Here is an 11,908-nt window from a genome sequence, read left to right as displayed (position 1 = left end):
TATATATATTAATGATAACATCGAATCCACTTAAGATTATGATTTCAAATATTAAAACTTGATTTCACCATTTGCTAGAAAGTGATAATCATCTCATTTCTCTAGATTTTAAATCTAAAACTGATGGCTCAAATAAAAACAGCCAGAGTCTCAGATAAAGTCTTAGATAAATTCATAGATTCATTCATCGTTCCGAACAATGGTAGTGTGCTTATATTTTAATTCTAAAATAACTGGTATAATGCAAGTAGAATAACATTGTACTTCCTCTTCGCAACTTCTTTATACTAAAAAACTTCGTAAGTTAAACGTCATAAAAATTAAACTTACAATTATCAATATTTTTCTTGTTCACAGATAATCCTGAATAGTCTCGAACAAAAACAATTTGCGATTATGGAACACATTTTTGTGATTAGATTTTCCTTACTAAGAAAAAAAATTGTTCAAGAAAAGAAATAAATGTTTTTGATCTTAGAGTTTAGAATATGCGTGCTTTATGAACATAAAAAAATGGAATTACATATTACAGATAGAAAAAAAAAATATTTTCCCTCTCGTGCTGCAAATATTAATTCTAATTTGAACTGAATAAATATTTACTTTCCTCGAAAGTAGTGTTTTTTAAATGCTGGATTTAAAGAGAGACTTAGTACTGATACATGGTTTTAATTAAAATTTTGGAGAGCTCGTTTTGTCTTTTGTCGCAAAAGATTAATTTGCGGAACAAAGTGGCACAAGTAATTAAGGTGGAGGAACAAAACAATTTGTGGAATTTTGCAGACTTGAATTTCTTAATGCAACTTTAAAAGCAATTTGCCAATAGTTGGTTTAGTCGACATCAATTTTAAATGCAAAAGGAATTTTCAAATTAAAATTCTTCGTTCAATATTATTTTTTATGTTGCGTGTACTTAAAAATGCTTACTTAATTCAGACTTTATGCATAAATTAAAACTGCTATAAATATGCGAATAGTTATAAAATTTTTAAACATTAATAACGTGTCGATAATAAAAATGCTTTTTTTTAAATTTTTTTTTCTTTACACCTTTTAGAACAAAATGGATATGTACCATCGAAGTTGTCAACTCTTACAGTGAGAAGAAAGTATGGTCAAAACTACCAGAATATGTTAAAATGCGCCATTTTTCTGACTCTATGGGAACACCAAAAAGCACGGAAATATTTATAAGCTCTTTTTTCAATGGCTTTTGGTAAAGCTAACTCGAAAATATGGTTTTATTACCATGCTGCTTTGTGTTCAAGGTTGTAATTTTATCATGATACCTTACAGCGCGACAGGGAAAGCATTAATTTGGTTAAATTTACTTTTCTGTATTTTAAATTAATTACAAACTACTAAATAATTACAATTGATTAAAAACTATTAAGCTTTTATTTAATAGAATTTAAACCATCTACTTAGTCCTTTTCTTAAAGAAATTCTTGATAAATTATAAAATTTTTAAATTTTTAGGTATTTTGTGCATTAATTTTGTAAATGCTATAAAGCTTTTATGTCTTCATTTTTCATTTAAAATTTGTAAAACTCTATTATGTGAATCTTTATTATGTGAAAAATTGTAAAACTAATAATTACATATTTTAATATTTTGTTTTCAAGTAAAAATATAAAACGCAGATTTTGCACATTTTAATAATTCTCCAAATGTTCAAAACGTTTGATTAATTGGTTATGGATCCTTGAGCTATGTGTAGTTTCATTTGAGAATACTTGAAATCAGGTGATGCGAACTGCTAATTATTCATAAAAATTACATAATCATTTGTTTATCTTTTCAGTAGATTGTGGAGTTTCTCAAGCATTTTATTTTTATTTTATTACAAAATCATGTGCTACATATAACAGCATATTGGTTAATGTGGTTAGTTTTTTTTTTTTTTTTTGCATTCAAACCAGGATCTTATCGTAAATGGTAATCATAATGACTCATTCACTCATAATCACTTTATATTAAGTTGTATTTCCAAACCAATTGCGTAAACTGATGTGTTGTAATAAGGTCAACGCTTTGGACGAAATTCTTATTCTCAAACAAGTCCAAATTGTTTATTTTTCACAAATTGACGTAATTCAATTTTACAACTTTCCAGGAAACCAATTTCAGTGATTCCCACAAATTTCCCGGGAAATGGATCCGTCAAAAATGGAAAAATTGAGAATTTTCAGTATACTGTACGAAGCACAGGGGTTCGTTTCGTGTGGAGAATAATAAAACAGTCTTTAAAAGTCCAAAAGTTCTTTATCAGAATCTTTCAGAAAATACAACTATGGCTAGGATTCAATCACGGCTCATGTAGTAGTGCAGCACACAACAAAACAAAAGCTTCACAATCTCAGGCGATTTAAGGATCTAACTCAGGTCTGAACACAACTACAGTCACAAGCAGACTAATACTCTCTGGCGAGGCACACTCCTATAGATATAGGCTTGGCGAGGAAACTTCGAAACTTTTGACATGCTTCTATCTTGATAATTCTTGTTAAACTCCATAAATATTGGTCTAATCGTTTTGATACTCGAATTTTCCAGAACTATCATTTCGTTTCCGAAATGGTGGCTAAGTTGCCAAGATTATCACCAAATCGACAAAAATCACGCCAAGCCGAGTCTTTCATAAGAAATACATTAGACGCAAATTTCTCTCTACATTACGTTAGAAGTAAGCGACTTCCTTGTAAGTTTTCTAAACTCTTAATATAGGGATGTCTGAGATATTTAGCAGCATAACAAAAGAATATTCACAAGATCATACACATGTTTACAAAAACGCAACAAATACATTTTTTTCAGTGTTTAAAATATTACATTTCGTGTGCTAAATCTCCCTTTTTAATATATTTTGAAACTGATTTAACATAAGTTTTTCAGCATAAATATGCATGGAAGTTTATTTAGCAACTTCTTTGAAAATGAAGTTTTAATGAATAGAGAAATGATCAAATATCATGCATGAGCGTTGAAACACAAATTCATTGACTTCCGGTCATTAATCATTCGTCTTCTGCTTTCAATAGCAACATCGATTTGGCAAAAACTTTGTAAATGGTACCATCTGCGGTATATTGAAAGGATTTATTATGTCAAAGAAAACTGATGACTTCCGAAAACAAAAGTTTATTAATGCGTTAACTTTGAAAGTCGTTAAAAGAACTTTTTAGTGGATAATTGTGAGCGTCTGAAAGCACAGTAGTAGTGTATTTCTAGATTGCCATTTATCAAAACCATATAATCTGGGATGTTTTTTGTCAATAGTTTGTTTAGTTTTAAGTTCATTGCGAAGAAGAAACTTCTGAATGTAAATTTCTGTTTTGTTAAACTTATTTTAAAATCACTTCATTTTGGCTTGTTCTGTATACCCTTCATTAATTTGATGAAGGATATTTGATGATAAAATTAATCTTACGATTCGAAGTCTTAAATGCTAGTAGCCAGCATAATTTTTCTTTTTTTCTTTTTGTTTCTAGACTTGGTACTGGAGAAATTATTATATGCCTGCAAATGACGTAGTGTGGGTATCTCGATCCTGATTGGTTGTTGAAACGTGGCATTTGTTTACTTTAGTAAATGTTACTTCAATTCCATTTTGAGTGAGCCAAGCCCATCAAGTATCAATTTTCTTAAGTGACACATCCTATATTCTTCTGAAATATTTCAATTATTTCACTATATATTTCTTACTTAACACAAAGACAAGCATGAAATTATGTGGAACATAAACAAACTAAATATGCATTGAAGTTACCAGATTTAGGTTTGCCATGAAATACATAAATAATAAATCTAAGTTAAGTAAGAGATGTAGACGATAAAGAATTATATTTCAATGAATTCGATGTGCGATACGGATGTGTGATAAGGAAGTTAAATAACTTCATGCTAATTAACATTCTAATTTATCTGGAGACATGTAGCTCAACTTTAACACGCCATTTTGCTCGTATTAAAGTAATAGATGCAGTTGTAATAGGTACCAAATATACTTATTTGGGTATAAAGTATTTAAGTAAATTTAGTACCAATCAAAACTGTATCACTGCTGCGCATTTTTATTATAGATACTGTGAAATTAGGTTTATTACGATCCCCTGAAGGTGTAAGTACAGGAGAGAATTCCTTGATAGTGGTAAATTCAAAAGATCATGAGTTGACTTCAAGCATTTGCCTTAGACCAGATGATACTGAATAAAGTTAATTTTTATTTTCATGGAATTACATAGCGAAATTTTTCTTGCTAAATCTAATACCATAAAATTATAGGGAAAGGCAGAGAATAATAGCAAATAAAAGAAGATATTGAAATTATTTTAGCTTCATTAAACGAGTCGGTATTTGTCTTTCAGCTCATTGCATGATTTTGTAGTTTGCTCAGTATTTATTTTGATTTATTGATTCCTCTTTGTACACCCCGTACAAAGAGCGGGTATTCAACTAGTATTTTATAAAACTCCCGTCACTGGTTTGAAGCTTTGATTTGCTGTATTTTAATTTATACTATGCTTATTTAATTATACAAAATTATACAGAAATATGTAATTCTCTCTCATTATTTACTTTTATTTTCCAGAAAAAATTAACAATAAGCCATTTTCAGTGCGTAGCTGATTAAACTGAAACTTTCGTTTAGCTCTTATATTCCACTTATAAGGTCTTGGTACAGATACCGTCGTGCTATTATCTGTACATAATCCCTTTAAATTGATTCACGAAGTTATTATTTTTTGTTCATTTCTAGTAAACTTAATCGAGAACTGAAAATTAGAGAAATAATTTGACAAGGTGATAATATTCCTAACCTCACGGTTGTTAGAGAGTTAAGGGTCACCCACTAACCACTGGCTTCAACATGGCAACGTCGTTGCACTCTTTGAGCAAGCACTGAACATAGATTTTTGAAAAACTACCTCCTGCGCAATGCAAAAGATGCAATACCCCCCCCTTGATTAAAGCAAGGAGTGAAACTGAATAAAATTTAATTAGTCATTTTCACATGTGTACTAAATATGAATCTATCTGCATATTAAACATGTATAGTGAATGTTATTTTAAATACATGCACATAAATATATAACAATTTAGGATAAACTCACCTTTGATTCCTATACTTTATATTAACTACTAAAAATATTGTAGCTATTATAATGCCAAGAATTGCAAACGTAACGAGGATGGAATAAACTGTAATACTTATTCTTTTTTTCTCTATTTTTCTGTGCGTTCGATCCGCTGCAGGCCCACTGCCACCTAAATTAAATATAATGACATGTGATGAAAATGCTTATATGATTTGCAGAATTTATTCACTACAATTCAGGGTCAGCCTTGATGATTCACTCCACTTTAAAGAACTGTTTACTGTTATTTTAAAGAAAGGAAAAATGCATCCACACACAAATTTTTTTCCCACATACTTGAAATGAAATGACCGGCACACATCCCGCATAAATGTTCAAAATCATGTTTTTATCAAATTACGTCACAACAGTAAAGTCATCTTGTTCTTTTTTCTTTTTTTTTTCGGGAGGAGGATACAGTATCTTTGTCCTCCAGAAATTCATATACCAAAGTGCCAAATGACACATTACTTGTGTTGTGACGAACAATGATTAAAGCATGCTGTTAAACGCAACGGTGAAACTAATTTACCATTATGATGTTTGCTGGCGGATTTCTAGTATGCAGTATCAAATTAAGTGTGTGTACCTTACAATGTGTATGGGTGTGTTACCATGTGCATCTGTACATGTAAATGAAAATCCTCTAAAATTGAATTAAATATTTTTACGAACCCTGTATTTTATCAAAGCACAATTGTATATTTATCAGTGTTTCTACACTTTTGTTGAAACATATCTCAAATGTTAATTCGTAAATAATGCAAGTTAAAAGGATCATTAAGGTGTGCAATAATTACGGCGATAAATATAAAGATGAATAGGAAAGAAGACAATATTCGTATTAATAATATTATATCACGAAGTTCTAAAACTGATTTCTCGAAAAACAATTTGGTGAAGATTTATCTTGTTCTGCTTATTACAGAAACTGTTCTTATTTTTTGAATAATTTTATTTTAATCTATTGTTTAATTTTATTTTATAATTCTATCTCACTTTCGTTATTATAAAATGCAAAATAAAAGAAAAAGTTAAGACTGAAGCAGTTAATAAACTCGTTAAAAATTGATCCTTGTTCTAAATCAAATATTTTAATTTCATAAATAAATAAACTAGTAAATTGGTTTTGTGATTTTATGTTTAGATAAAATATTTTTCACGATTCTATTTCTACAATAAGCAAGGATTTTAAACTGAGGAACAACGCATAAATGTGCTGTAAAAATGATAAATATGATGTTTTTTATGGCTACGTATAATCGACCCTAATGTTTAAAAATTAATCGGATTTAAGCAGTTCAAGTGAAAAATATCTGGTTCCCTAAATTCCTTTAAATAATAAGGATGATAATTCATAACATCTGCATATACACGGAAACTTTTAATCTGCTTATTATAGGGCTTATGATCGCTTAGAATGAAATTTTGTCAGGATTTAAAATTTATAAATCACCAAGTCATAAAAAGAAAACACAAATCTGTTTTAATCAGTTAAGTATTATGAATATTTTAGATATCCTGTTCATTTTTTTTTAAATTTATTTTAATTGGAAAATATAAAGTGTAAAATTTTATTAAATTTTCAGTGATCAAATTATTTTTTTGGTATAGATTTGGTTTATAATCACATTATGTAGAAAGAAATATGTATTATTAAAAAGAATTTAATTTTTTTACCATTCCAAATTATTGGAGCTCCTTTACTAAAATCTAATTCATCAATGCTAGGATCATACTCTCCTATTTTAAGTTCAGTTCCATCTATAACAACAAATAATGATACATTTATTCTTGTTTTTAACCTCATAAATGATGTGTAACAGAAAAATTATTAAGTTAAATAATGTATATTCAGTCTTGGTATATGAAATGCATAAAATACGTTAATTCTTTTTCTAATAAAGCTTATAAATAAAGACTTTATGTACAAAAAAAGTATTTTTAAATAAATTAAATAATTAGAACTATTAAAGAATTTGAAAAATGAATTTATTTGTGTAGAAAATAAATAACGAATAATTAAAAAAAATAAGAAATAATATTTGCTTATATGTAAAGGAATTGCGATATAGTAAAAACGCAAAAATGCAGTCTATTTTCTCTATCTGCTTAATTAAAGTATGTAAACAATGTTTATGGTAATTGATAATTCGCTTTAAATTATATTCCAAATATCTTGTTGAAATAATAAGTACAATTTTACTATTTTGAAAATATAATTTTATTTATGAGTAGGGGAGAGGGGGGCACATGTGAACATGGTACGTCTAACCAATATAATTTGAAATAAAAAATCTCGAAAAATTTTCAATTGATGGTAGTACTACTTCTACCTCTCTGCAAAACTTTCAGAAAACTTTTCTATTCTGACAATTTCTTTGTATCAGCTGGTGGTGTATATATTATAATCACTCGCTTCTTCAAGTGAAAGCATAGTATAAATCAACTAATAAACTAAAATTAACTATTGCAGACCATTATATGAGCATTCAGGTAAGTTTATGACAACAATTTTTTTTCACTCAATTAAAAATTCTTTATTTTCAAGTTAGGTTTAAGAAGGATGATGGGGCACTTGTGAACAAACCATCTGGGGCAGATGTGAACAGTTCACATCTGCCCCTACATAGTATTAAGATTTTTATCCTCATAATATTATAAGTTTACAAAATATGCATGCATTTAAAATTATTATTATTTAATTTTCCATAATAAATTTATTAATTTTTTCTTTAAAATTTTTTNGAAATATCTCTTCTCAGAAAAAAACTCTCTTCTTCAACAACAAAAAAAGAACATCACTTCTTGTGTGTGTCTCTCAAGCAACATCATTTTAGCATTACCTCTCGAGGAATTGATGCATTTAGCTCAGTTGTCACACTGTTACGTTACAGTATTAAGATTTTTATCCTCATAATATTATAAGTTTAAAAAATATGCATGCATTTAAAATTATTATTATTTAATTTTCCATAATAAATTTATTAATTTTTTCTTTAAAATTTTTTTTAATTAAATGGTTGATCGCGCATCACGCTTATTAACTGATACACATGAGAAAGAGATAATTGCTAAAGCTACAAATGAAAAGATAGAAAAAATGAGAAAAAAAATCATGACAGAGTATTAGAGAAGAAAGAAAAAGGCCCATTACAACTCCTGAGGAACATGAAGTTGCGAAAAACCCAAATTATTGTACAGCTGAAAAATTATTTTCTTATTGACAGTACTGTTGTACCAATTTAATTTCACATAGTAAGCTACAACCCCTTCAGTATAATGCATATCTATATCTGTTACATTGAAGATTTTTTTCTTTGAAATATGATGATTGCTTTGTGTATTTAATCTTGTTCATATGTGCCCCCAGCATGTTCACATGTGCCCCCAATAGAGGCGCATGTGAACAATTGAAGTCATTTTTCTAAAATATCATAAAGTAAAGAAATATCTTATTGAAAAATCTCAAAAAATTCCATAAGACAAAGAAAAGAATATTTAAACACATGGACTTCTTCACTGTGAGAAATTGATGATATTTTTTGAAAAATGTAGAAATTAAAAAAATTGTTCACATGTGCCCCCCTCTCCCCTACATATACACTAAATAACATTTAAGTCAATGATCGGATTTTCACGAACTAGAACTCAGTCTTAATAATTTGAGAAGAGGACCTCAAAAAATTAATCAGTTCAGATGATATTTAACGTTACGAAATCAGACACAAAAACGTACTCTCTCAGAACAAACATACCTTTTATTTCTTCTGATTCAATTTTTNAAAAAAAAGCATGAAAGAGTATTAGAGAAGAAAGAAAAAGGCCCATTACAACACCCGTGGAACATGAAGTTGCGAAAAACCCAATTACGGATAAATTATTGTACAGCTGAAAAATTATTTTCTTATTGACAGTACTGTTGTACAATTTAATTTCACATAGTAAGCTACAACCCCTTCAGTATAATGCATATCCATATCTGTTATATTGAAGATTTTTTTCTTTGAAATATGATGATTGCTTTGTGTATTTAATCTTGTTCATATGTGCCCCCAGCATGTTCACATGTGCCTCCAATAGAGGCGCATGTGAACAATTGAAGTCATTTTTCTAAAATATCATAAAGTAAAGAAATATCTTATTGAAAAATCTCAAAAAATTCCATAAGACAAAGAAAAGAATATTTAAACACATGGACATCTTCACTGTGAGAAATTGATGATATTTTTTGAAAAATGTAGAAATTAAAAAAATTGTTCACATGTGCCCCCCTCTCCCCTACATATACACTAAATAACATTTAAGTCAATGATCGGATTTTCACGAACTAGAACTCAGTCTTAATAATTTGAGAAGAGGACCTCAAAAAATTAATCAGTTCAGATGATATTTAACGTTACGAAATCAGACACAAAAACGTACTCTCTCAGAACAAACATACCTTTTATTTCTTCTGATTCAATTTTTGAAGGTCAAAGAATAGGGAGCAACCCCAATCTGGGAATATGGTTCCATTAGTTAGGTCAAGAGAGTGGTCCTAAATTTGGACCCCTTAATGTTAATTTTACTTTTTTTGTATTTCATCCTATCTCCCGATCTTTTTAATCGAATTGAAAAAATTATGCATACGTTAAAAAGATTCATTAGTCCGAAGATAATTCCGTCCAAAATAAAACTTTTAGTATATATTATTATACTACTATATATATATATACTACTTTTAGTATATATTATTTAGTTAATTTAATAAAAGTCGAAAAAAATATTGAATTGCAAGGTATACAATTTCTACACTATTTTGAAGAATGCAATTTCAAAAGACAAAAAATAAAATTTAAGTGAAATCGGTCGAACAGTACCTGAGAAATCAGAATTTAAAAATACTACTTTTCTCAAATTTCTATTTCTCAGCAAACAATATGACAGATTTTGCTCAAATTTTGCATTTTGCCTATCGAAATCGCATTTATTAAAATAAAACGAAAAAATTGTATACCTTACCATTCAAAATGTTTTCGACCATTATAAAATAAAATATTGAATAAGTAAATATATTTACTAAATGTAATATTTTGGTCGAAATTGTGTCTAAATAAGCGAGTTTTATAATTGAGGGTAAAAAGTTTTCAATTCACTTTAAAAGTTCACGTGACATGGTGGAATATACAAAAAGTAAAATTAACATTAAAGGATCATAGCACTGGACAGCTCTTCAGACCAAACTATTACAATATTTCATATAGGACAATATTTTCCAGATGACTTTTAACCCTCATAGTTTGGGGGTCAGAAGTCCGATTTTGTCGAAAAAAAGGTATGAATTTCAGAAAAAGTACGTTTTTGTGTCTGATTTCGAATCTTGAAATATATTGTCAGCGCTAATTAATTAGCCAACTAGTCAAATATAGCTTCCCCCTATATATTTGAGGTCAAAAATTAGAATGCGTCGAGAAAATTGTATGTTTATTTAAAGGAGGGTCGTTTTTGTGACTGATTTCGTAACTTGAAATGTTGTCTGCACTAATTAATTAGCATATTTGAATGCATCTTTTGAGACAGTTAGATTGAGTCCTAGAACGTGAGGACTTGATCATTAGATCAAAAGTTATTCAGGGTGGTTCGTTTTTTATTTTGCGCATTGTACAACCAAAAAACTCAAGTTGAAAAAAATCAATACTCCTTAAACAGCTTTATATAAGAAGAAATGAACTTAGTTAAAAAAATTGTACAAGGAAAAAAAAAATATAAACTTTTGCTCACTTTGAAATTGTTTTAAAAGAATTGAGCTACGCCGTTCGTTTTTCCTAAAGCTGAATGGACCCTAAAAAAGAAATTGCATTTTTTTTAAAACATCTAGTTTAACGTTTAATAATTACAATTAGTTTTAATAAAAAATAAGCAACTAAGTTTAAGATATGTGTACAAACTTTAAATAAAATTGTGGACTCGTTTGAAACATGGTTTATTGAAAATAAATCTTATCTTAATATTAAAGCACAAGAAACTCGCATTTTCAAAACTACAATTTTTAATTTAAAACTAACTTAAGAATTGCCGAAATATGGTCGAATTATTATGTTTATTTTTATTTATAAAATTGAAAAAAAAATGCAATTTAAAACGCACCCAGAAATTTCAAAGAAGTAGTAATTAAATATTGTATCTTTTTATGTATTTTTGACCACTATTTATTGTCCCTAAAATGACCTTTAATGCTCTTCTGTTCAAAATCACGAGATTCAAAAGTTTCATACTTGGTTCATTAACACCACCACTATAAGGTAGATTTAAATAAAATTTATTACTAACTTGTGTTTATATAATACAAAAGAAATAAATGCTATTTTTTAGCTCTATTTATAATACTCCACAATTTATTTATTATTTTGATCATAAATCATTTTTTTAAACATTTTTAACTCATTGTGTCGTTATGGTTAGTGATATTTCTCAAATGCAGAGTTTTTACAAAAATAGCAACCGTTTTGAGCGAATGATATTGAGCTTATACTCCTATAAACAAACACATTTGTGTCAAATAAAGATCTAATAGGATTTACTAAATTATTAATACAATTTCATACCGTTAAAAATACAATTTTATACCATTAGAAATATAATTTTATACAGTTAATAAAGAAATGTTTACAGCACCATTAATATGACGCAGCTAAATTTTTGCAGTTTACATAAATTTTACTAAGAATACTTTACGTGTATGCTTTTATTCACGCATTAAACACAATAAATAAACTAACTTTCATTT

The 11,908-nt window shown here is 28.2% G+C and overlaps 1 protein-coding gene across 2 annotated transcripts in view; it reads right to left on the bottom strand.

Annotated features, from left to right (window-relative positions):
- LOC107448832 (gamma-aminobutyric acid type B receptor subunit 2) overlaps positions 1-11,908 on the bottom strand; it is a 274,252-nt gene that overhangs the window by 62,424 nt on the left and 199,920 nt on the right. For both annotated transcript variants that reach the window (XM_043051303.2, XM_016064184.3), the window contains exons 8-10: positions 10,903-10,963; positions 6,820-6,903; positions 5,116-5,269 (exon numbers count right to left, since the gene is read on the bottom strand). In XM_043051303.2, coding sequence (XP_042907237.2) covers positions 5,116-5,269; positions 6,820-6,903; positions 10,903-10,963 — 299 coding nt within the window. The remainder of the gene's footprint in view (positions 1-5,115; positions 5,270-6,819; positions 6,904-10,902; positions 10,964-11,908) is intronic.

Source organism: Parasteatoda tepidariorum, chromosome 2, assembly GCF_043381705.1.
Source record: "Parasteatoda tepidariorum isolate YZ-2023 chromosome 2, CAS_Ptep_4.0, whole genome shotgun sequence".
NCBI classification, from domain to species: Eukaryota; Metazoa; Arthropoda; class Arachnida; order Araneae; family Theridiidae; genus Parasteatoda; species Parasteatoda tepidariorum.
Note: the sequence above shows the minus strand (reverse complement) of the source record. Positions and strands in the feature narration are given on the sequence as shown.